This window comes from Emys orbicularis, chromosome 20, assembly GCF_028017835.1.
Source record: "Emys orbicularis isolate rEmyOrb1 chromosome 20, rEmyOrb1.hap1, whole genome shotgun sequence".
NCBI lineage: Eukaryota > Metazoa > Chordata > Testudines > Emydidae > Emys > Emys orbicularis.
This window is the reverse complement of record NC_088702.1, coordinates 15,335,349-15,362,291: the sequence shown is the minus strand read 5'-3', so window position 1 is coordinate 15,362,291 and position 26,943 is coordinate 15,335,349. Positions and strand designations below refer to the sequence as shown.

At 46.9% G+C, this 26,943-nt stretch overlaps 1 protein-coding gene across 2 annotated transcripts in view; it reads left to right on the top strand.

Annotated features, from left to right (window-relative positions):
• Positions 1-819: 819 nt before the first annotated feature.
• The window catches only part of LOC135892789 (junctional adhesion molecule A-like), a 61,318-nt gene continuing 35,194 nt past the window's right edge, over positions 820-26,943 (top strand). The window contains exons 1-2 of one of the 2 annotated variants that reach the window (XM_065420588.1): positions 820-874; positions 9,533-9,646. In XM_065420588.1, the coding sequence (XP_065276660.1) occupies positions 838-874; positions 9,533-9,646 (151 nt within the window). In that variant the 5' untranslated portion in view covers positions 820-837. Of the gene's footprint in view, positions 875-9,532; positions 9,647-25,856; positions 25,939-26,943 lie in introns of those variants that run through there. The other variant, XR_010562299.1, reaches the window with a different exon arrangement.

Sequence of the window (26,943 nt, the reverse complement as noted above, 5' to 3'; positions counted from 1 at the left end):
ATGGCATAAGCAAAAATGACTGGTCCGATGGCAAAGTGCAAAGCTGTCTGGGGAAGAGGAACCAGCCTGTGCACACTTCAGTCAGTTTTGGCTCTTTCTCGGTGGATCAGAGATAAGCTGAGTGGTTTTGTGTGGGGAGGAGGAGTGCTGCTGAGACTGGGGATGCGATTTGGGGGGCAATTGTTTAAAGAGGAAGCGGGGAAGAAATCTGTATCTTTAGATTGTAAGGTTTCAGAGTAGCAGCCGTGTTAGTCTGTATCCGCAAAAAGAACAGGAGTACTTGTGGCACCTTAGAGACTAACAAATTTATTAGAGCATAAGCTATCGTGGGCTACAGCCCACTTCTTCGTAGCTCACGAAAGCTTATGCTCTAATAAATTTGTTAGTCTCTAAGGTGCCACAAGTACTCCTGTTCTTTTTAGATTGCAAGCGCTTTGGGGCAGGGACTAGTCTGTACGCGTGCAGTGTGTAGCCTAGTTGTCCTAGTGATCCTTGTTCAGCGTCGTAAGGCCTTACCGAATACAAACATTTGACTTTGTCTTAACAAAAACCAACCAGAAAGCAAAGCTTGAAGCAGTCTGACTAAAACCCCTTTCCTGTAATGGGGTGCAGACCCTTGGCAACTACTGTAAGGCTAAGAGTTCTCCAAGAAAATGAGGTAGAAAAGAATGTTCTTAAGGTGTTGATCCTTCATAGGAGAGCTGAATCTCTGTGGGGTTGAGCTTGGCAGCTGTTCTGCTGTCTCTGGGATCACTTGGGTTCTGTGGTTTCTAAACAAACCTCTCTCCTAATCGTTTTTTTCTCCTTCCCATAGGGTCCTTGATATCAGCCCAGGTGATGGACACACAAACCATTCAAGTGCCTGAGAATGACCGTAAGTGCAGAGTGCTAAATTATATATTCAAAGGCCGGAAGGGTCACCATGATCTAGTCAGACCTCCTTGATAACACACGGCATAGGTCTTCCCTGAATTCATTCCTGTTTGAACTAGAGCAGATCTTCTGAAAAAACGATTGATTTAAAAATTGCCAGTGCTGGAGAAGTTGTTGATTGCTGCCTGTGCAGTCAAGGTGTAGTTCCACCCACTGGCCTTTCCCAGCTGGGGAATGATCTCTGGCTGAGGGTTGGTCTACACTGAAAACTTACATTGGCATAGCAACAGCTCTCAGGGGTATGAAAAATCCACCCCCCGGAGAGACAGCTATGCCAACCTAATCCCCGGTGTAGAGCACTAGGTGAATGAAAAATTATTCCGTTGAGCTAGCGACTGCCTCTCGGGGAGGTGGGTTAACTACAGTGACACGAGAATCCCTCCCTCGCTGTAGTGTCTGTGCTCAAGCGCTCACCCTGACAAACTGCTACTGTGGCCCTGCTTCCTTCCAGCAGAAGTCAGTGTAGTGATCTTTAGGAGCACTGATGGCTCGGAGCTCACAAACTGCAAAGACGGGGTTGGTTCCTGCCAGCTGGTTTGGTTCAGTTGTTTTCAGCTTTGTGAAACGGTCCCTTGTAAAGCACAAGCGGTGTGTGTCTGTCTCTCTCTCTCATATATATATATTTTATTTATTTTACTGGTTTAGATGTGATTCTCTTTGCACGTGATTCTCTTTGCACGTATTGAATGTGATCTAGTCATGACCGCTTGTTCCTAAGATGATGGAAGGTCAGCTCTTCTTCGACTTGGTGTCCGTGTGGATTCCACTGCAGCTGCACGTGCGTCTCGTGGGCATGAGTTCGGTTTCTTTTGAATAGCTGAGCTTGTTGGAGCCACTTATCTTCTTCCCCCCTCCTTCTCACCCCCTTCGTGCTCCTGTTTAAGGGCGTAAAAGGCAGAGCAGACGCAATCCTCCCTCACTTCCCTTTGATGCCCATGGCAGCAAGACGGGACCGAGCGAGCGCCTGGCCCACTGTTTCCCCTAACTGAACACGTTATTTTTTTAAATCAGATTTGTGAAAAAATCTTCATCTTCACACTCCTTTCATGTGGACATTTAAAAAAAAAAAAGTGAGGACCCCCTCATACCTCATGCAAGCTGCCACGTCTCAAGGTGGACTTCAAAATCTGCCTATCCTGTGATGGACTCATGCCTGTCAAGGATGGACACAGTCAAGGCAGCTTCTGCCTATGGGAGAGCCACCTCCCGGATCAGTGCTTTGTGGGCAAGTCCATTTCATCCAGGACCCGCAAATCCAGGGACGCTCTGCTCAGGCGGCGTATGCTGGAGCAGTCCACGTGGGTCACTTCAGACACAGAAGTGACGGCCATTACAAGTGTCAGGCTAGTTAAGCCGGTATCGGCCAGCGCTCTCTTGAGCATAGGTCATGCTCCAGGATTGAGCGCTGGACAGAAGGCGAAGAGAATATCGGCAGAGCTGGCACAAGTGACTTTGATGCCAACCACTTCAATATTGGCAAAGGCCTCTGTACCGAAAGCCGCGGTACTGAGGCTCTTGGCACGGATGGCCCTGGTGTCCGCATCGGTCACTCTGGCGCAGGCTTCCCAGGCAGTAAAGCTGGCATCCGTGCCTGTACATAAAGATGAGACGCACTCGTGGGACTGGACAGAGCCCATATGTAACACCAAACGTGAAGGAAGGTCCCAGAAGGAGGAAACAAAACATCTGTTCAAAGGACCAAGCATCTGAATTGTCTACATAGGCTGTGAATGGCACAGGGAATGAGGGACCCAGCACCAGTCTTGGCACAGGTGTCTGCCCTGGAGTAATCTGGATCACCTCCAGACATCTTCCCTGTGCTGAAGAGACTAATGGAACCAGCCCCAATGGCACATCGCCTGACGGCATTGCTGTTCGAAGAGATACTCCTCCTCACCTAACCCATGTACTCCGCCTTGCTCAAATTGAGTAGAGATCCCCCTCTTCCTTTGGAGTGAGAGCCTGTGACCGGAGTCCCGGGGGGGAGCCAACTGAGGTCACTCAATTAGGGTGAACTGCAGAGAATGGGACAGACAACCCCCAAAGCTGGTGGATATTCCAATACCTAGATTTACCAAACCAGCACAAAACAGGTTCTATAACACCTCACTGGTTACCCAGAAGCCAACAACTCCGTTTCCTTAAAGCAACCCAGCCTTAGGCCTCCACCCAGAGGCGCAAGTCAGATATGATGAGGATTACTGAACATCTTATTCATCATATAAATAAGTTCTACCAATCGCAAAGGATTGGACACATTACCTCCCAGGTTAATGAATATTTCAGATCTTACCCAAATACACGCTTACAGCCAGTTCTTATTAACCAAACAAACCTCTATTAAAAAAGAAAAGAGAGAGAGTGTATTGGTTAAAAGATCAGTATCCAAACAGTCATGAGTACAGTTCTTGAGATTCAGATTCATAGCAGAGATGGTGAGCTTTGTAGTTGCAAAGAGTTCTTTCAGAATTTGTGCATAGGTTCTAGTCCAATGTTTATATTCAGGGTGGTCCAGTCAGGACTGGGGTCTGTCTTGGGCTTAAGCTTCCCCTGCATGAAGCATCAAGCAGATCTGAGATTAAAAAAGGATTGGGACCCAAGGCATTTTTACAGTTCGGGGCCCTTAGGTGAACAATAGGCAATCACGGATACTTTGAAGTGGAGCTATTTCCTAAGCATTACAGGTAATTAGCTACATGGATTTACATAAGGCAGTTTATCCATTAGGCAGTCTATCACAAACTTTAAAGTGACATATAGACAGTGACATTATTTCACCCAAGACTCATCTAAATGTTAATATCCCCTTTTGATCTCTGAATCAATAGCTATAGCAGGGGTTGGCAACCTTTCAGAAGTGGTGTGCCGAGTCTTCATTTATTCACTCTAATTTAAGGTTTCGCGTGCCAGTCATACATTTTAACATTTTTAGAAGGTCTTTTTCTATAAGTCTATAATACATAACTAAACCATTGTTATATATAAAGTAAATAAAGTTTTTAAAATGTTTAAGAAGCTTCATTTAAAATTTAAATTAAAATGCAGAGCCCCCCAGACCAGTGGCCAAGAGCCGAACAGCGTGAGTGCCACTGAAAATCAGCTTGCGTGCCGCCTTTGGCACGCAAGCCATAGGTTGCCTACCCCTCAGCTATAGTGACAGACAGGAACTGACTTGTTTAATGTTAGCCATGTAAACAGATATAAGTAAACATAAAATTAGTATCACCTTTAATTTCTAACAACATAGGCTAGAACTTTGAAATGCAAATCTATCTACCATGGAATGGCCCTAATTACCATTTGCATACTCTTCTAACTCTCTAAAGGTTGGCTTTGGATTATATAGCCTGCAAGCTGCTTAACCCTTTCTGGCCATGTGTCATACTTTGTATAAGATTTGCTGCAGTTCTAGAACAGTGGTAGCAACAATGGTTTACATGGTCATATTTTAATCAGATAATGTCACAGACCCAAAAGAGGTGGCTGGGGAGCCTAGTACCCATACGACGTCACCTTAGCCTTACTGGGGACCATCAGCTCTTGTGTCTGGGAGCAAGATTCCCTCTCCCATGTTTCCAGAAAGGAGGCGATCCCGTTCCCCAGTGGCATCGTTAACCAGGCCACCCACACCAGAACCACACATGGGCCCGCAAGAGCAGGAAGCAAGGGAGGGATCGCAACGACCCCCATCTCCACTCAAGGACAAGGCAGTGACACCAGCCCCGGCCCCAGCGATTGATTTGAATTTAAAACTTTTCAAGACCTCCTTTTCTGCATGCAGAGACCTTGGATACTGGGACTACATTTATACAAGAGAAGTCTTTATTTTGAGCACCATGATGCTGGCCAGAATCACCCTTCCTATTAACAAGGGGCTCCTGGAACTGGCTAAAGGACTGTGGCAAATGCCGGGCACTTTTCCTCCCACTTTGAAAAGGGTGGCGAACAGATACCAGTGCCCCCAAAGGGTTTTGAACGCACTTATGTCCATTCAAATGCAGAGTTCCTGGCTCCTTCAGCACAGGAGAAATCACAGTCCACGAAAGGCATGCCTAATGACAAAGACCCCAAAAGTTGGATCTCCATGGACATACGGCATACTCATCAGCCTCCCTCCAGCTGGCAAATACCAGGCTCTGTTCACCAAATACATCTATCTCAATTGGGAGAGGGTCACTCCCTTCCTATCCAAGATCCCTCAAGATAACAAGGAAGAGTTCAAAGAACTAATCAAGGAAGGCCAGATGGTCGTGAGAGCATTCCTACAGGCGGCCAAGAACGCATCTGGTATGGCCACGGTCGTCACTGAGACAGCCTCGTGGGTACAGGCCACAATAGATGGCCTGCCCTTTAATGGGATGGAGCTCTTCAGGCAGAAAACAAACGAAGTATTCCAGTCCCTCAAGGAAAGCTCTGTGATTCTTAGGGATTTACACACCTAAAGGAACCCTTACAAGTAGCAGCCCAAGCAGAGGCAGAGGACACCATCCTACTAGTGGGATCGACAGCCAGAGTTACCCACAAAGAGAATCTCAGATACTCCTGGGGACACCCATCACCTCTGTGCACCAGACTCCCTCTGAGGCAGCAGATTTGACAGGAGCATTGGGAGTTGCATTGGAGTCAGTGTGGAGCCTGCGTCCACCTTCAGGAACTGCCTTTCCACTGGGCCTGGGCAGCCATCAGAGCCAATAAATGGACATTAGAAATTGTCCCTGGCTCCCCTATCCATTTCCACGCATTACCCCCTGCCCTATCCTTCTTCAGGGACCCTTGTCATGAGAACCTGTTACAAACAGAAGTGTACTAGTTGCTTCATCTCTTCTATGGCATGTAGGTACCTATGGAGTACTGGGGAAGAGGATTATACGCCTGTTATTTCTTCTTCTGAAGAAGAAAGAGTTTTCGTCCTATCCAAGCTTCATCCTAGACATGAGAAGATTGGACATATACAACACTGTATCCTATTCAGGATGGTGACATTTGCCTCCATCATCCCATCTCTTGAGGCTCAAGGCTGGTTGGTGGCTCTCTGCTGACATGACATGTACTTCCACGTTGCTATCCATCCAGTTCACAGGAAGCACCTAGGGCTCACAGTGGGGGCCCCATCATTATCAGTGCAACGTTCTGCCCTTTAGACTCTCCGTGGCACGAGTCTTCACAAAGTGCCTCGCGGTAGCAACAGCTCATTCACCTCTACCCTCAGCTCGACGGCTGGATGATCGGGGGCAGATCCCAGGAGGAAATGGCGGAAAGCCTGGACTACACACTATCCCTATTCTCTCAGCTGGGCCTCCTGATGAGCTAGGGGAAAAAATCTCTTATCTCACCACAGGCAATAGAGTTCCCAGGAGCCTTGACTGACTCTGGATCAGTCAGAGTGAGCCTTCCTGGAGACAGGGGTAGTCTTTAGTACTTGGGATAGAATCAAACCAGACTGTGACAATGCGGATGTGTCTGGAGCTGTGGGGACATATGTTAACGTACACATACATGACATCGCTTGCCAGGTTTCACCTGCGGCTGCTCTAGCTCAGGCTCAAGTTGGTCTTTTTCCCCAGTAAAACACCTGATAAACAAGAAGGTTGTGCAACCTTCCTACCTGCTCTCCCGAACTCCACCATGCACATCCTGACTGACCAGACCTGCGACACACTACATCATCAAGCAAAGAGGTGCACACGTGTCTCCCCTATGGGGATGCCTTCAAGCTCTGGACACGGTGCCGCCGACACAGGATAACCCCAATGGCTCTCCATCTCCCAGGAGTAGGCAACAACCTGGTGGGCTTGCTGAGCAGAAAATCCATGGCTAGTCGGGAGTGGTCCCTGCAGAGATCCATGATTGCGCCAAGATTCCACCATTGGGGAACTCCTGTGATAGACCTGTTTGTCACCCAGGAAAACACCAAGAGTCAGCATTTCTGTTCCAAAGTGGGCAGGAGCCTGGCAATATTTCCCAACACTGTTCTTCTGCAATCGAGTCCAGGTATCCTGTTTGCCTTTCCTCTGATTCCCCTGGTCTCGGCATGATTTCCAAAATCAAGAGACAAAGCCACAATCATTTGTGTAGCTCCCAACTGGCCCAGGCAGTTTTGGCCAATGGACCTTTTGCCAGTGTCCATTCAGCCACCAGTCCTGTCCAGACCTGATCTCCCAGCATCCTGGCCAGATACTCTGTCCAGACGTGAAGTCCCTGCACCTGACTGCCCGGATGTTGGCTGGGTGAATGACACAGATGGACTGTCTTAGACAAGTCTAGGAGATCCTGATACAGAACACTGGCTTTTGTCAAGAATTATGCATTGGACTTAGCTGCCAGGGCAGATGTAAAGTTTGGGAGAGCAGTATTACAATCCCTATTTGACTGATGCGGTTGGCTCTCTTCGTTCCCACTATCCAGAGGGGACACTGATGGCCAGTCACCTACAGTGGAATCGACACCGACAGATACTTTTAGAAAACAGTCTGGTTCCTTACTCTGCAGTAACTGTGGTTCTTCGAGATGTTGCAGTCAGGGCGGATCCCACGAGCCACCTTCCATTGCCAGTTTCGGAGTCATCAGCTAATTCATAGATTCTAGGACTAGAAGGGACCACGAGAGGGCTTTGAGTTGTGAGGAAGCTGAAGGTCATGCGTGGCCCTTGTTAAATGATGTCGAAGGCTGAAATGTCGTTGCCTTGGTAACGTTCTTCAGGTTGCTCAGTGCTTCAGTCCTTGGAGCTTCAGTGTAACCAGTACTAACAGCAGATAATGCTCATTCAGCGGACCACGGCCTGACTTTGGTTCACAGCCTCTGGTTCAGGACACAGATCTTGCACCAGGCCCAGTGCTCCAGGCTCTCTCTGTCTACTACAGCCCTGAACAGATACTGCTATTCAAAATATCTGAACTCGTGCACATGAGACACATGTGCACCTTCTGTGGGATCCACACTGACTAAATCTCGAAGAATCACAGCTACTGTAGGGTAAGAAACTGTTCCCTCCAGTAGTAAATACACTTGGAGTCTTTCTGCACTCAAAGCAATACGATAGTAGTTTTGGTGAGTATTGAATCTTTGAAATTCAAGTACTTCTTGTTCCAGAGATTCCAGTGTCCATGTCTCAGATGAAATGTAGATGAAAGTTTGGGGCTTAATAGCTGTTGTATCAGAGCATAAAGATGAGGTTCAGGGTGGAGATAATGACTGAGCCCTAACAAGAAGACTGAATTAGTACAGAATCGGGAATGGCCTCTGGCAAGTTGAACTACTAAATCTAGGGTAAAACTTTCAAACAAGTGCCTAAGCGGCCAGATTGTCAAATGTATTTAGGTGCTTATTGATGTAGATAGGTGCCTAGTGGGTGTTCAAAGGCACCTAGGTGGGCTAGAAATATAACTCCCATTGCTTTCACTTTTACAAATCCCAATAGGTGCCTCCCTGCATCTTTAGGTACCTAAATACCTTTGAAAATCTGGCCCCAAGTGACTTGAAAATTTTACCCCTGGGTTTTTTGTTTTTTGTTTTTTAAATGTCAGTTGCCCGTGATAACTCCATCTCTAGTCTCCCAGGCATTCAAGAAGGAGCGAAATGTAGCTCCACTCTGCTTCGGGCTGTCACTATGATGTCAGTTTTCTAATTTATTGTTAATTTTGGATTGACACTTACAGGAACACTGATTTGTAATCTAGTAAATCTCAATGAGTTCCCAGTAGATTCAGATACAATTCTTGTCCCTGCTAGTTTCTGCAGCTTCACAATTAATTTCCTATTTTAAGCTTTCATAAGTGAATTTCTGCCCCTTTGCTGATTGAAAGACCCACATAAACTGACCAGACAAGGCAGCATTGAAACGGACTATACCCAAAGTGCTGCCAAATGCACAAAGTGAACGAAAAAGCTCGTTAATGTTTTTGTTCCAGTGATTTTAGTATTGCATGTCAGCACTAGGCTGCATTTTCAGACCCATGTGACTTTAAGATGGTGGCCCTCAAGAAATGGTAGATTTCTAAGGCCAGAAGGGACCATTAGATCATCTAGTCTGACCTCCTGCATCACACAGACCAGATAATTTCACCCACTTACCCTTATATTGAGCCTAATCACTTGTTTGGCATCTCTTCCAGCAAGGCAGCCAGGCCGGATTTGAAGGCATCAAGAGTTGAGGAATCCATCGCTTCCCTGGATGGTTCCAATGGTTAATCACTCTTTTAAAAACAATACAATATTGTGAACAGGTCTGGCTTTTTCCAGCCATTGGTGGTTCTTCTGCCTTTCTGTACCCAAGAGCCCTTTAGTATATTTTTTCCCCTCCGAGAACGTACTTATATGCCATAATCATGTTAGCTGGCAATCTTCTTTTCAATGAACTAAACAGCTCTTTAAGCCTCTCACTGTTAGGCATTTTTTCCAGCCCTTGGGATTCAGGAAGGATGATCCCTTCACACTACGTTGTAATTGGTCCTGGGTATAAATGAAAATCTGGCTCCCAGTCCATTTTAAAACAAATATGTTCGTGGCTTAGCTCTGCCAAGTGTTTACAAATAGGATCTTATTACATGACATTACCTTTGGGGTGCAGTGCAAATGCTGTCTTATTGCTGTTTCTTTCCAGCAATTGATATACCCTGTACTGCGTACGTATCGCAAAGCGGAACACCCAGGGTCGAGTGGCAGTTTGAAAAGGGCCGTTCAATAGTGCTGTTCTACTATGATTCGAAATTCACAGGTACGTGAGTCCATTGTACGGAATGTCTGAGGGCCCCTTTACGGTCTCTGGGCCAGGTGTTGGATAAGCACAGGTTATACCAGCTGGTTGCAGCATCTGAGGCAGGGTGGATTGCTTTAAATCAGAGTGCTTTAAATGATTGATTTTTATCTTGTTTTGCATTTGTGGTGGCTTTAGCATGGGTTGATGGGTTCACTTGCACCCACAGATAGCATGAAACCAAGGGTGCAAAAACAGAAATACCCGATGTGAATGGGAGGCCCCAGTGGGCAGAGGGGAAGGGGGGGAAATATTTTTGAGTGAGCCTGCCCTGCACCCTTCCTGCAACATCAGCTTCTGCATCCCCCGTTCCGGGTGTTGCGACCTGGTGCATGGGGTAGTGGTACCACTCAGGTTTTGCCTTGTCTAATGGAGGGGCCAAACCTGAGTGGTTCTACTACCCCATGCACCAGGTCACAATGCCTGGAGCAGGAAGCCGGGCCCTGCCTTGCAAGACATGAGCCATCGCTGTAGGTAGGGTTGCCAGGTTCACCAGCTTGCACTCCTCATGAGGGAGGCTGGACAAAACTTTACAAACCACATCTCCGCTGGCCTGGCACACACACTGCTCCTGGCACGTTGGGTGGAAGGTCTCCCCAGCCTTATAATAAAATCCCAGGTAGACACATCCACATTGGGACATAGGGATGCACTCATCACCACTGAGCACAAAGCCCTCATCACACACGCAGCCGTCCCAGCACTGGGCCGAGCACTGAACTGGGGCATAGAGGCTGCTACAGGTCGACTGGCAGCCCCGGGCGTAGACCTCACGGTGGCTGTTTTGGGCACAGGAGAGACCTGTCATTGAAACAACAAGACGGTAGCATCCCATAAAAGAAAACTAGCTGGATTCTGAACTATGTAACAACGTAAGGGCTGGAGAAGGGAGCCTGATGACAGCCCTGGAGAATGGAGTCTGTTGGGTGCAGTATGGGAAGCTGCCAGGCAAGCTTCCTTCATACTGTGCCTTGCCAGTATGTTGTTGCAGGACCCCTTGTCAGAGGAAAGTTCAGTCTCCATGGCCCCTTCAGCTCTTGGCCTCTTCTGACACTGGCAACTCCAGATATTAGCATGAGCTCTGTGACAGGCTCATTTGTACAATAAGGACCTGCATGAGACCCACACACTCATGAAATACAGGCCCCATATCCCTGGACAACCCACACTGAGTCAACTTCTACCCCTAGGCAGGGCCTGGATTGGAATTTGCACCCTCCAGGGGACAGGCCCTGAATTCCAATTCCCTGCTCCTGAGCCAGTCAGTTCCCCTGTCTTGGGATCAGATCAGAATTGGTGCCCCCTAGAGGGGAAAAGCCCCATATCCTCTCCCATGCCCACCCTGACCTGGCCAGTCCCCCTACCCTGGGGCTGGATCAAAGCCTGCACCCCCTAGGGGAGAAACATCTCGTATCCCCTTCCCTGAACACCAACCAACTTGGCTTTCCCTTGAGCAAAGACCCTGTTTTCTTTCCCTCGTACATTAACTTTCATCCCAGAAGGCGGTCCCAAGCTGCTTCCACTTACTGCAGAAGGAGTTGGTCCTCCAGGCATATATAGTGACCCCGGTGGCCTGGCAGGCTGCAGTATAGCTGGTGATAAGCTGGCATATCACGGCTTGTTGGCCTTTGAAGAAGCAATAGTCGTACACGCAGTCTTGGAAGTAGCCCTGCAGAACCCCGCCCCTCTAAAGAACTTTACAGGTAGAGCTGATTGAAAACAAACCCCAAATGGTGAATTTTGAATTCATTTTCATTCTGTTCGTTTTTTATTTTCCTTTTAAAAAAACATTTTTAAACTATGTTTCAGTTTCCCATTTGCAGGTTAAGTAGTTTTTGAAAATGAAATTTTATTGATTCCAAAACCAAAAAATTTTCAATTTGGGAAATTTTTTTAGTCATAAAAAAATCCCACCGTTTTTTCTTCAGGGTGACTGATTACAATTGCCAATACAAACCTATCCATCTATTACATCCATTTAATCTCTCCATCCATTTTAGCCACGTATCCTCCACTTAATCTATTTAATCACCCAATCCATCTAATTGATCTACCCATCTATTAAATCTGTTTAATCTCCCTATCCATCTAATCCATCCTCCTAACAATATATTGAGTCTCTCCCTTTCTCTAATCTAATCTAATCTGGCTCCCTCCCCTGCCGGAGCTGCTCCCTAACGGCTCCAACCAACGCAGCCGCTCCGTCCCCTCCCCCTCCCAGAGGAGCCATTAGTGCTCACAGTAAGATGACATTTTTCTGGCTGTGGTAGATAGTAAGTGTGATAATTGGTAAACACAGTACTTACATTGCATTTACATTCATCTCCCAAAAGACCTCTTCCCAAGAATTCACACATACACATTGCCCATTATACAGTACCTTGGTCTCATTATCCAATTTATCCCACATACACGATCCCAGCGATATATCTTTGGTACAGGGCTCTGGGGCAATAGGTAAGGACAAACATACCCACTTTTGAGGAGTCCATTCGGTTCAACCTCTGGTGTCCAATAGCTTCCCTCCCTCCCCAGCCCACTGGCTCGAGATCCGGGGTAGCAAGAAAGATCCCATGTGCAATATGGGGAGTGGACTAACTTTCCATATCCTTGCTTCCAGAGACTGTTGGGGTGCAATTTTACCAACAATTTCTCTAATTAAAAGGTCTGGCCTTACCATGCTAGAAACATACTGCATCCATTCATATTGATAAGTATCAATGATCTTTTTCTTTGCTTTAGAAGTGTATTAAAACCTTAGTGTTTCCCGCTATTACCCAAAACATTTCGTGATCCAAGGTGGACAAAGCAAGTATCTGCATTTCAGTACATCCCATGGCTATAGCAGTATGGTTTTCAATTTCCATCTGTTTCCTATACAGCAGCCAGGTGATGGCATTGAGCCACATATTCCATCTAGCTTTCAAATTACCCAGACTTATTTGGACTAGATCCACATTAGCATGTATTTGTTTCTGTATCAGGCTGTCCTGTAGCTGGGACAGAGAGCTTAATTTATTCTTAATTACCTCCAGGTTCAGTATTCATAATTCCTACTCCAAAACCAATCCCTCCTAATATTGTGTCTGCTACCTGAGGATGTTTCCCTGTTAACAGACTGGCATTCCTTGACCTCCACCCTTCTGCAACATTGGCTTCTGAAAATATAGTTAAACTACTGCATTAAAAGCATTTTTCAATACATAACAATGCTAGCAACAAGACAAACAACACAACACAAAACACAAGTTTTGTTACGACAGTAGATCCATGGTATTCTGGGTTGCTCTTCAGTTGGTACCAGCTTTTTGTGATTTTCTGAAAGACAAAAACACCATGTTTCTACCCCTTTTGGGGTGGCAGATTATTGCTTAAAATATCCCTTTCTTTTACAAATAGCCTTGCTGATTTCAGGCAAAACAGAGGAATTACCCCCATATTTTCCTGTGTTTTTGTTCTATAGGCAGGCCAGGTTTCAATGTCTTTTACCTTTTAAGGGTTTAGGGGAAATTATCCCACTGTTCAGTCATTAAATTCAGGAGGTGGTGTACCTCAGTTTCCCTTCTTATCCAGAAGACCAAGTTGATAATGGTTTTTCTGCTGTGCTAAGCTTTACATTTATTCACAGGTAATAGTTGAGAAGCATCATTACCCTATGACCTTAAAGGGGTACTTATTAACATTACATTTATCCCAATGTTTAATATTAACATCAAATCTATTGAAAGTATCTTGTTATACCATGAATTATATCCTTGGGCTTTTGGTGAATTAAAAGGTAGGGGTGTCATGTATAGAAGCAGAACACTTTTGTATTTGTCTTCAGATTCCAGCACTGCATACTGCATTTTTCTATTTAGGGTTAACCTGTCCCCCTCTTATTCTTAGCTTTGACTCCTTCCACCTTCCTCTGGAGGGTCATAATTTGAGTCTTTTGGTTTCAGGTAGTTTGTTTGCTGACCAGATATGTCCTTTATCTGTGGCTCCTTTGTGCTGCCAATTATGGGCAGTTCTCTCCTTCCTCTATCAGTTAGGTAATTTGCATATAGTAATTTTTACATGTCTATTTTACCTCTACCTATATATATATATCCTTCAAGGCCAGGAGGTGGACAAACTCCTATATCCTTCAGAGTTTGCCTGGTTGGCAAAATAGAAGTGCCAAGCCTTCTAGAGCTGGCGGTGTGCACGCCAGTTTTCACAATAACCACAACATATGCCAATATTCCCCCTTTCACAATTCTCCACCATAATGTTATACTTAGAAAACGATGTTAAGCAAATCCAATTTCCCCATAAGAATTAATGTAAATGGGGGGGTTAGGTTCCAGGGAAATTTTTTTCACCAGACAAAAAACTATATTTTATCTATCTATCTATATACACACACACAGAGTATAAGTTTTAAAGAAACAATTTAATACTGTACACAGCAATGATGATTATGAAGCTTGGTTGAGGTGGTGAAGTTAAAGGGTGGAAGAGGGTGGGATATTTCCTGGGGAATACCTTACTGCTAAATGATTAACTAGCATTCGGCTGAGCCCTCAAGGGTTAACACGTTGTTGTTAACGTAGCCCCACACTCTACAAGGCAGCACGAATAGAGGGAGGGGAGACAGCGTGGCAGACAGAGACCGAGACACACACCCTGTGTGAGTGGGAGAGAGAGAGAGATGTGCATAGCCCCTCTTAAGTATGCTGACCCCACTCTAAGTACAAAAATCAGGAAGTTGAGACAGCAGCTGCGGTTAGCAAGCTCTCTCCATCCTGAGCCCGGTCCTGTCCCCACCCTGCTCTATATGCAGAAGGGGTAACCGGGGTGCAAGAGTAGGGGGGAGGGAGACACCCTGACATTAGCTCCCCTCCTTCCCACTCCCCTGCACAGCAAGCAGGAGGCTCCCAGGAGCAGCTCCAAGGCAGAGGGCAGGAGCAGCACATGGCAGTGGCGGGAGGGACAGCTGAACTGCCGGCAGTTGGTAGCCTGCTGGGAAGCTGCTACACAGGGAACTTAAGGGAACGGGGAGCTGATAGGGGGGCTGCCGGTCCACCCTGGTTCCAAGCCCCCACCAGCCAGCTGCAACGAGCTGCTCTTCCTGCAAGCAGTGGACAAAGCAGGTGGCTGCCAAAGGTTATACGGGAGCATTGTACAACTTGAAACGAGCATGTTCCCTAATTGATCAGCAACGTAACAATGAAACAACATTAACTGGGATAACTTGAAGTGAGGAGTTACTATATTGCCATTGGCAATTGACAATGGTCTGAGTCAACATGGCTGATGAGAGCAGGGTGTGGAGGAAGTGAACTTATAGGAGTTAATACCCCCAGCAGGGGGCGGTACCTTGTAATATATCCACTTCTTGAAGCACCCACAGCTCTGCAGCGCCACGCAGCCCTGGCCATCGAAGTCCTCCATCACTAAACCATACACAGCTGCCCACTCCAGAATTTGGGTTTCAACTTGGAACACGTCCCCTTGTCTGCAGCTCTAACCACTAGACCAAATGTCCCTCCAAGAGTCAGAAAGAAAACCCCAGAGTCCTGACTCCCAGCCCTTCTGTGACTAAGCAACTAGATCCTAATCCCTTCCCAGAGCTGGCAGTACAACCCAGGAAACCTGATTGCAAGCCCTCCAGCTCTGATTGGCTAGATCCTGGCTCCCAGCCCTGCCTGCTCTAACCCAGTAGACCCCACGTCCCTCCCTGAACCATGACTAGAACCCAGGAGTTTTGGCTCCCAATTCCCCCGAACAACACTATTGTAAGTGATACCTGCACCTTCTCTTCCGGTGGTGCCTTAATTTAAGAAGCTTTCTCTCACCCCCATCTGCACGTTCCCTCTGATCTTCTCCTGCAGGTGCCAGCTGCCCCAGTAACTCACACTACGAGCTCTGTGGGAGCGGCTGCCCTGCCACAGCCTTTAGGGGCCTGATGGCTGTGACGCCCCCTGTGCCGAAGGTTGTTTCTGTGACGCCGGGTTCCTCCTGAGCAGAGACTGGTGTGTCCCCGTCGTGCAGTATGTCTGTGTGCACCAGGGCAGGTACTACAGGAAGGGAGAGGAGTTCTACCCCAGCGCCTCCTGCCAGGAACGGTGCCGGTGCAAACACAGCGGGGTCGTTGAGTGCCAGGAGGCCTCCTGCGGAGCCAATGTGCAGTGCAGGGTGGAGAATGGAATCCTAGGCTGCCACGCCACATGCTTTGGCAAATGTGTAGCATCTGGTGACCCTCACTATCTGACCTTTGACGGACGGGCCTTTGATTTCCAGGGCACTTGCACTTACAGCTTGGCCAGAGTCTGTAGTAGTGAAGCTGGGCTGGCAAACTTCTCTGTGGTGGTAGAAAATGAGAGCTACAGCTGTGATGGGTTGGATCACAGAAACCCCCTTGGAAACTGCCAAATGATGTGCCAAGACTACTTCTGCCCCTGCCTTCCCTGCCAGCTCAGGACTCCAGCACCCTGTCTTGCTGAGCCAGACACTCCCGTCTGCTCCAATACAGACCCAGGGTCTGAACCACGTGCCACAAAGCTGCAGAGTTAACTGAAAGCAGTTTACAGAGGTGTTCCTGTCTTTAGCACTCAGATGCCCAACTCCCAATGGGGTCTAAACCCCAAATAAATCCATTTTACCCTGTATAAGGCTTATAAAGGGCAAACTCATAAATTGTTCGCCCTCTATAACACTGATAGAGAGATATGCACAGCTGTTTGCCCCCCCCCCCCAGGTATTACTACATACTCTGGGTTAATTAATAAGTAAAAGGTGATTTTATTAAATACAGAAAGTAGGATTTAAGTGGTTCCAAGTAGTAACAGACAGAACAAAGTGAATTGCCAAGCGAAATAAAATAAAACACGCAAATCTAAGCCTAATACAGTAATACAATTGAGTACAGATAAAATCTCACCGTGAGAGATGTTTCAGTAAATTTCTTTCACAGACTGGACACCCTAGTCTGGGCCCTTTCTGAGAAGATGGAATGCCACCTCGGCGTGTCATGACTCCGCTTCATTTTTTGGATGGTTATTTTCTCCGATCAGTCCAAGTTAGCATTTACAGTCTTGAGAAAAGGGATTAAAATGGCCATTCATGTGCTGTAACTTTCTTTCACCTTCCAGTAAGCTGGGGTCTAACCCATTACGTCAGTTTGCAAAGAAGGACCCTTCCTGACAGCTTGCTCTCTATCACCATGAGCATGTTTGGACTCAAGCAGCAAGCAGTACTCTATCATTTTGTTGCCTCAGCTCCTCAAAAGAGGTGAAATAATTAGTTTGTGCGGGAATCGGACATATGTCATACATTAACTAGGACAATTTTAGCTTGATTACTATAGTGCTCTTTATACTGCGACTCCTGCTGCAGTTGTTTGTATCCTTCTTCTGTATCCCCCTCAACAGTTCTGCAAGGCAGCTGACTGAATTCTTACAGGGCCAAGAGACCAAATTAGATGGTTTCACTGCCTTTCAGGGAGCTGACTTTAAATCTATGGGCCATACATATTAACCAATAATCCTATTTTATACCAGTTCATTATATAATAGGTACCCCTACAGGAAGGTTATGCCAATTAGAGAGAGGAACCAAGTTCCAGGTACAGTTTGTGTACACAAATGCTATGGGTATATCTGAATATAGAAATATGCCTCCCCACTCTGACACTGAAGGCAGAAACACAGTTTGGGCTGGCTCCTAGAGGAGGTGCAGGAACCCAAGCTGCTGTATGTTTAAAGCCAATTTTCTTGTTTAATAATCCAGATATTCTCTTCTGTATTTTATTATATACTTTATTTTTATTTTGATTACTTTTTACACTCAAAAAAACAGCACACGAGCAATGTCTATTGCACCACAAAATTTGAATGCAACAACATTTTGCTGTGGTGGAGTTGTGCGAATGCAATACAAGAGTGGTTTTTTGTAAAGCCTGACAATGCACCTCATTTTTCTGATGCTGAGAGCAGTGCAAGATGCTGCTCTGAACATGGAAGCAGGAATTCCTGAGTTCTAATTCTAGATCTAGCCCTTACTCCCTCTAATGGTGAGTAGAAGCTTTATACAAGTAGAGAGCAGGGAAGGGGTTAATTCAGGTCAGAGGGAGATTGGCAGTGGGGCAGGTGGGGTCCATTAATAAAAAGACTGGGTTTTCATAGACCACCCTCTTTGAGACAGCAGAGAATGAAGCTCTAGAGTGGGCTTTACGCACCCCCCAGGTATTTTCCTATGTGGAAGTCTGTGTAGCCTGACTTTCTCCAGTATGCCTAGAGCACAAAACTGCCCTTCCTGCCAGACAAGCTGGGAACAAGTGGGAGACTGAGGTAGCAACTGTACCCAGCAGAAAGAGGTAAGGTACTCCTACGCAATCCCACTGTGATGCTAGTCCTGTCACTTGACTTCTCTGTCCCTAAGGGCCCACCTTGTAAAATGAGTATAATGTAACTATCCAGGTTAAAAGCATGTGATGTGTGTAAATTCACCTGTATTGGGAATATTCTTTGAGATGGAGAAGCTAAGTATTTTGTTCTTGCGTTAGGAAAAGTAAGAACGTCCTTAAGAAACAAAGAACACTATTAGACTTAATGAGAAGTGCTACAATCTTAGAGGCCACAGGGCTGTGAGAAAACAGTAGTAAAGATCAAAGGGAAACAGTGTCTAAGAAACACTGAATCCTGCAGGAGGAGCACAGGCAGCCTCATTCCTTGCCCCTTCATTTACACTGGTCTGCATCAGGAGTAATTCTCCTCAAAATCTCTACCGATCCAAGTTGGTCCCCTTTCCGCGGATCATGCATTCCTTCTCTCTGATTCCACTCCGGTAAACCTTTTGGGTCGGGATCTGTTATGTAAACTTGGCTGTACCATCTATTGTTCCCCAGATGGTGTCTACTTATAAATACCCCAGTCCTCTCTGAGCCATTCTGTGGCCTCCCTGCTGTCTGAAACTTCCCTTTCCACTCCAGTTCCCGGTTACCCATTCATCCCGTCCCTTGAACACCTAATTTCGCAGGTCCCATCTTTTCTGTGGCCAACCCACCCATCTGAAGTGGGCCGCTTAAATACTGACCCCGTGTGCATTATTGTTGACTCCTCTAAACCCCTGTCTCAATACCCTTTAAACCCCAAAGCAGAGGCTGGCATTGCTCGGGTCATGACCGCCCTGTGGGAACAAGGCATTATTGTCCCCTACTCCAGCCCCTGTAACACCCCTATCCTCCCAGTTTGATGGTAAATCGTGGCCGTTTGTTCAGGATCTTCGAGCCATTAACCGCATTGTTATACCCGCCTTTCCTGTTGTCCCTAACCCAGCAACAATTCTGGCTTCTATCCTACCAGGTGCAACTCATTTTACTGTTGTTGATTTGTGCTCTGCTTTCTTTTCTGTCCCGGTTCACCCTGACTCCCAGTATCTTTTTGCCTTTTTTTACAAGGGGCAACAGTACACATGGACCATGCTCCCTCAGGGGTATACTGAAAGCCCATCTTACTTTTCCCAAGCATTAACCCGAGACCTTGCTGACCTTGTTTTTCCGTCCAGGTCCACACTAGTCCAATATGTAGATGATCTACTCCTCTGTTCCCCTTCGTTGTCTGCCTCAGAAACTGATTCTTTAGTGCTCCTTACTGCCCTAGCAAAGAAGGGTCACAAGGCTTCTCACTCTAAGCTACAGCTCTGTCAGGCCTCCGTCACATACCTTGGCTTTCTCCTCTCCCAGGGTTCCCGTACACTTTCTCCCGCCCGCGTCCAAGCTATCCTCAGCTTTCCCCGACCCCGCTCCCCACACCAGGGCCGAAAGTTTTGGGGCATGGCTGGATTTTGCAGGCAATGGATTCCCCAATATGCCTCCCTTGCAAAACCTCTCCAGGACCTCACTCGAGTCTCTGTGCCTGACCCCATGCCGTGGCCCCCTGAGGCCGACTCTGCCTTTGTTTCCCTCAAACAGGGTTTGGCTTCTGCCCCCGCCTTAGGGCTGCCTGACTATTCTAAGCCCTTCACCCTTTTCTGCCACGAGCAATCTGGGTGTGCACTGGGAGTCCTCACTCAGATGCACGGAGACAAAAACCGCCCAGTGGCTTATTTCTCTGCCACTTTGGACCCTGTTGCCCAAGGCTTACCCCCCTGCCTGCATGCTGTGGCTGCCGCAGTGTACCTTGTCGAAATGTCCAAATCCCTTGTCCTCCGCTCTCCTCTTACCCTCATGGTACCTCACTCTGTGAAACCCTCCTGCTACAACGTAACACAGGCCACCTCTCCACCGCCCGCCTTACCAGGTATGAACTTTTACTGTTGTCGGCTTCGTATATCACCATAAAGCATTGTTCTCAGTTAAACCCTGCCACTCTCCTTCCTTTGTCTGATGACGGTGATCCCGATGACTGCCTTGCAACTGTCTCTGCTGTCATCGTCCCGCGCTCTGACCTTTCTGATGTCCCTCTCCCTAACTCTGACCTTGTTTTGTTTACTGATGGTTCCTGTTTTCGAGACAACCAAGGTCGTCTCCTTGCAGGATACACTGTAGTGTCACTCTCTGAAACTCTAGAAGCTGCGCCTTTACTTTCTGTAACCTCAGCGCAAGTTGCTGAATTAGTTGCCCTCACCTGTGCCTGCTTTTTGGCGGAGGGATGCTCCGCCACCATTTACACTGACTCCCGCTACGCTTTTGGGGTTGTACATGACTTTGGCACCCTCTGGCAAGCTCGGGGTTTCCTTACCTCCCCCGGTACCCCTATCAAAAATGGCCCCTACATCGCTGCTCTCCTGTATGCAGTTTTACTTCCGTCTGCCCTAGCTATTGTTAAGTGCCTTGGCCACTCGATGGCGGATACTGATGTTGCTAAGGGTAACGCATTTGCTGACGCCTCTGCTAAACATGCTGCTGCCATAGAACCTTCTCCAGATGCATTCCTAGGTTCCCTTTCTGTTTCTATACCATCGCCGTCCCTCACTAACCTCACCCTGCTCCAAGACTCTGACCCAGAAGCCGAAAAAGATTCCTGGGTTGCCCAGTTGCTCTCTACATCCTGATTCCCTTTGGCATTCGCCTGCTGGCGCCTTTGTGGCCCCCTTTTCACTCTACCCGTCACTGGCCGCCCTGCTACACGGTGTTTCACATGTCGGAAAGGAGGGGATGGTCTGTGCTGTAACTAAGGCAGGATGGTGGGCCCCCCATTTCAGCTCTTTTGCAACCCGTCACTGTGCCGCCTGTACCACTTGCCAAAGCCACAATATTGGTAAACCTGTAAAAGTGGCTCAGGGGTTCCGGGGCCTGCCCCAAGTACCATTCTTGCATTGGCAACTTAATTTTGTACAAATGCCTAAGTGTCAACAATATGCATTTATTTTGGTTATGGTATGCTTATTTTCTGGTTGGATCAAAGCCTTTCCTTGTCGAAAGGCTGACTCACTGTCTGTTGCCAAATGTTTATTAAATCATATTATGCCTGCCAAGGGAATTCCTGCCACTCTGTCCAGTGATCGGGGTACACATTTTACTGGACAACTTGTTCAACACCTGGATCGTGTATTACATATCACACACCTGTTGCACTGTCCCTACCACCCACAGAGCGCAGGTGTAGTTGAAAGACGAAATGGTGTCCTTAAGAATAAGCTTGCTAAAATTTGTGACTCTACAGGGTTAAGTTGGCCAGCGGCTTTACCTCTGGCCCTTATGGAAATGCAATCCACTCCATCCCAAAGGCATAAATTGAGTCCCTTTGAAATTGTGATGGGACGCCCTATGCGAGCTATGGCTACCATTACTCCAGTCCCAGACTTGAACTCGACTCACAGTACGCTCCTTCAATATTGCAAGGGATTAATGCAAGCCGTAAGTCACTTCCATTCACAGGGTTGAGCTGCCTGGCCAACGGAACCCACCTCTGACGCTTGCCACGACCTCGAGCCAGGTGATTGGATCTACGAACGGCACTATCATCGAAAACACGCCTTGGAGCCCTGGTAGAAGGGTCCTCATCAGGTACTGCTTACTACCCAGACGGCTGTTAAACTATCTGGCATCGCAGCGTGGATACATGCTTCGCAGTGTAAGAAGGCACCATCCCCAGCAAACCAATCATCACCTCAGAACCACGCAGAGTCAATTTTGACTAAAGAAGAAGACGTAGAGGAACAGCCTGCAATACCTTACAATCTACACTCTCGTAAGGGTTGCCAGAAGCAGACGACGACCTAAAGCAAGGCGCAAGAAGAAGCAGTAGCGAGCCTAGCGCCTGCTCCCTGGTGGATGTAAAACCGTGACTGCGGTTCCCTCAGTTGAGGTTGTCAGAACTAGCAGGGCCTTGCCTCCAACATGCGCCTCTGGTGGCGCCTGTTCCTTGGCTGCTGGTGTCTTAAGGTCTGGGAAGTCCACAATGACAATTCTTTTATCCAGCAGCAAGTGTGGATAGCTCAGACCCTTAATATTTCTAATTGCCGGGTCTGCAGCCACATCCCAGCCCACTCTCAAGCTGGTGTTCCTGTCCTGGCAATCCCACTCAATTCCCCAGATCTCACTGGAGGACCTCGTCCGTTTAACAAAACATGGAACAGCAATGACACTTGGGAAGCAGTGGGAATAAATGTATCTAAATGGATAAGTGTGGTGGAGGGAAAAGGTCATTGGTGTTGGGTATGTAATGGGACAGGGTTGGATCTGGGAAAAAGCCGTTGCCTTCGGCATATTGTGGCCAATGGTGTATGGGATTATTCGAACAAAACTAAAGAGTGGCGGGCCGGGTATGGGCATATGAATTTTTTCTCGTCCTGGTATCAAACAGAAAAATCAATCTCATGTTCCCCCTATAGTAACCTTAGTGAAAACAATACAATCTTTCAATGCCATGCAAATAACACCACTCCTCGTAAGGAGAATTACCCTGTGCCCTTTGGAGGATATTACTCCTTCTTTGCAGGCACCTATGTGACAAATGGGTGCAACCGACCCTTCCCGGCCTTAATAGGCCATCATTGGGTTTGTGGGACCAATACTGCGTTACCAGCTAACTGGTCAGGTATCTGTTATCCCGCCCGACTCTTCCCAGAATTCCGAGTGCTAGGGTCCTTCCCACGAGAACCTAATGATTTTTGTATGTTTTCAGTTAATCTCCTGTTGTATCCAGAATTGTGTAAGGTATGCCACCCAGGTGACTGCCCCAAAACAGAGTGCGAATATGATGATTTTGAATATCGCTGATGAACAAAGAGATAAAGAACGGTTAATATGTGGAACCCAGTAATTGTTGGTCATAGCGTAGCTTGACCAAAAGGAGGGATTGTGAAAGTAGAATGAATTATATTGTAAAAATAGAATGGATTGAAGAAATGCTGTATGTACCTTTAAGCAGAAATAAGGAATGTTGAAATACAGGTGTCAGGAAAAGGAACATTAAGGCATAAACAATGAGTCCGCTTAAGCTAATGGTGGAACATTAGCCGGAGATCTGTTAAAGTTAGTAAGGAAATTGAATATGTATATGTAGCCTCCGGTAAACTTGTCAGTTCTGCTTTCTTTGTCCTCTTGTTCAGTTCTCGCCCTTTTTATCTGTATAAAATAAGGTAGTGTGGGTCTTGCATGGTGCTCACATTATCTGAATGTATTAGCAGAGCGCTGTGCTAATAAACAGAGTGGTCTAACAAATTGTGAGTCTTGAATCTAACTTTGACAGGAGTTAGAGGTGGGATCCACAAAGGTACTTAGGTGCCTAAGTCCCATTTTTAGGCCCTACTGAGATCCACAAAACTCCCCTTTGACTGCTGCTTACCCCTGTACGTTCCTAAACTAATTCAGTGGCGAATCATGTGCAGAGGGAGTACCCTAGGTGCCTACATTTCTGCCTGTGTGCATGTGCTGTGCTGCCTCACCGCAGGCGCTCAGACGCCATCTCCTGTCTATGCTCCAGGCTGATCCACAAACCAGGGAAGACAGGCATTTGTCCACCTAAATTGCATGCTGGGCCTGATCAGGTAGGCATGCCCAGAGGCTGCTTACTGGATTGGGCCCATTAGGTGAGTTAACACAACAGTTGCAGGTGGTGGAGGGAACCTTCCTTTATAATCTTTAGCTTAGTGGTTATGGGATGTGGGAGACCCCCAGTTCAAGTCCCTCCTCTGCCTGATGAGGAGAAGGAATTTTAACAGGGATCTACATCGCTCAGGTGAGTGCTCTAATCACTAAGCTATAGTGTCATTTAACTTTGTCTAGCCCAATTAATATAGAATCATTTAATTTAAGTTGAAAAACTTTAATAGAAGAGACTGAGGGAGCCCCATGTCAGGATATTCCATACCATAGTGATTAGGGTTCTCACCTCAGATGTGGCAGATCCCTGTTCAAATCCCTGCTTCCTCTCAGGAGGGTGTGTGTGTGTGGGGGGACTTGAATGGGGGGGATTGTCTTCCACATCTTGGGTGAGTACTCTAACCACTAGGCTAAAGGTTATAAGAGAGCTGCTCTCTTTCTCCACCCCACCCCACCCCAGCTGTTTTGTGTAAACTCATCTAAAAGTCCTGATCCAGTTGGTGGCATCTGAGCACACCTGTCAAATCAGGCCCATTCACCGCTTAGGTGACCTAATGCCTTTCTTACCTCAGTTCATGGATCTCTAGCAGAGATAGGTGCTGAACTCTGAGAGAAGCGTGGGACTTAGGATACGCCCCTGTTGTCTGCATCTCCCGCTGGATGGCTTAGGTGGCTCCTAGCATGCTGGCTTTGTGGATTGCATTCAAAGGTGCCTATCGCTTTGCCTAGGGGCCTAAAAGTTAGGTGTTGTGACACTGATCATCCTATGCCTAAGGCCCTTTTGTATATATTAGCCTATGTACCTAAATACCTTTGAGGATCTGGGCCAAACACATTTCGATGTTGATGAGAGAGATCTGGTTGACTTGATATTTTATGGACCTAGTGCTGCAACCCTTACTCAGATCTGAATTGTACTTACGCTTGTGGGCCTGTGCGATGGGGTTTCCACCCCACACAAGGCCTGGAGATGAAGATTAGGCCAATTAGGCCTTAACATTTCCTGGCTTTCCTCCATGTGTAGCCTATAGGTAAATTGGCATAACTTACCCCTTCAGGCCTTGTTTGGGGATGAACACCGCATCACAGCCTGCTTGCATGAATCTGCACCACTCAGGAGTAAAAGATGCAAAACCCAGAGCTTTTATTTGAAAGGCTATTTATCAAAATCTTACATCTCAAACAATTATAACCAGGTGAGTATAACTAAAATCATTACAATTGACCTAACACCAGATATAATATAAACAGAAATGCAAACAATTACAATCATAATAATTGGGAATACAATAAAACCATTACCATTACAATAATTGGGTACATTGACTAACCAAATGAGGCCCAAGTTTGATACTGCAATAGCCATCAAACAATAAATGCGAACTTATGCCAGTGCTTTGTCTCTCATTCTGCACAGACTCAGCAATATTTCCCACTCTGATGTGCAGTGTGGATCTCCATAGCATGACGGGGGAGGGATAGCTCAGTAGTTTGAGCATTGGTCCTGCTTTGAGGAGGGGGTTGGCCTAGATGACCTCCTGAGGTCCCGTCCAACCCTGATATTCTAGGATTCTGCATGCAAAACATCAACTGCCATCCAAGGGAGTTCCACTTGTGGAATGAATGCAGGTCCATAGCAATTGGGATCAATAGTGATTCAGACTGTTGGGGAGTTGGTTTGTAAAGCATGTTGGGAACCTCTGGTATGAAAAGCAACAAAGGGTCCTGTGGCACCTTATAGACTAGAGGGCTTCCAGATCACCGCAGAACTGTATCATGTTTGTGGGGGTGGTGGGGCAAAAAGAGAGTCCCCGAGATAGGACAGTCGCTTCTGCCGAGTTAAGTGTGGAGCTGGATAAATTGACGATATTGCTGGGTGAGTTAGGGGTACCACTATTCTATCGTGGCCCCATGTGGCAGGTAGGATTTTAGACAGCTTACAGTCCTTTTTCCTTTGTACAGAGGTGAAGTGTGTAATGTAGATCTCCTGTCTTCTTTTAGTAAAGTCCGTTTGTGTGGAGGGTTGGTTATTTATGAAAGTCTCCAGGTTGGAGAGCTCTTTTTTGATGTTTTCCTGTTTGCTGTTTGTACTCCTCCAGGTTTTTGTATATTGCCATTGCTAATATCTGACTTCTGTCCATTTATCCTTTTATGTAGGGACTGTCCAGTTTGGCCGATGTACATAGCAGAGGGGCATTGCTGGCACGTGATGGCATATATAAGATCGGTGGACGTGCAGGTGAATGAACCGGTGATGTTGTAACTGATCTGGTTAGGTCCTGTGATGGTGTCGCTGGTGTAAATATGTGGGCAGAGTTGGCATCGAGCTTTGTTGCTGGTGAGAATATGCTTAAGGTTGGCGGGTTGTCTGTGGGCGAGGACTGGGCTGCCTTCCGAGGTCTGTGAAAGCGAGGGATCATTGTCCAGGATGGGTTGTAGATCACTGATGATGCGTTGGAGAGGTTTAATCTGAGGACTGTAGGTGATGGCCACTGGAGTTCTGTTGGCTTCTTTCTTGGGCTTGTCTTGCAGCAGGAGGCTTCTGGGTACACGTCTGACTCTGTTGATTTGTTTCCTTATTTCCTCGTGCGGGTATCATAGTTTTGAGAATCCTTGTAGGTGTTGGAGCAAATGCGGTTGTACCTCAGTGCTTGGCTGTAGACGATGGATCGTGTGGTGTGTCTGGGATGGAAGCTGGAGGCAGGAAGGTAGGCATAGCGGTCGGTGGGTTTTCGGTATAGGGTGGTGTTAATGTGACCGTCACTTATTTGTACTGTGGTGCCTAGGAAATGGACCTCCCGTGTAGATTGGTCCAGGCTGAGGTTGATGGTGGGGTGGAAGCTGTTGAAATCGTGGTGGAATTCTTCCAGAGTCTCCTTCCCATGGATCCAGATGATGAAGATGTCATCAATGTAGCATAGGTAGAGAATGGGCGTGAGTGGACGAGAGCTGAGGAAGCGTTGTTCCAGGTCAGCCATAAAGATGTTGTCATATTGGGGTCATGCGGGTGCCCATAGCGGTGCCACTGGTCTGGAGGTATCTATTGTCACCAAATTTGAAATAATTGAAACAATATACAAAAACCTGTGGCAGAACACTTCAACCTCCCTGGCCACACAATAGCAGATTTAAAGGTAGCCATCCTACAGCAAAGAAAAACTTCAGAACCAGACTTCAAAGAGAAACTGCTGAGCTTCAGTTTATCTGCAAATTTGACACTTTCAGCTCAGGATTAAACAAAGAC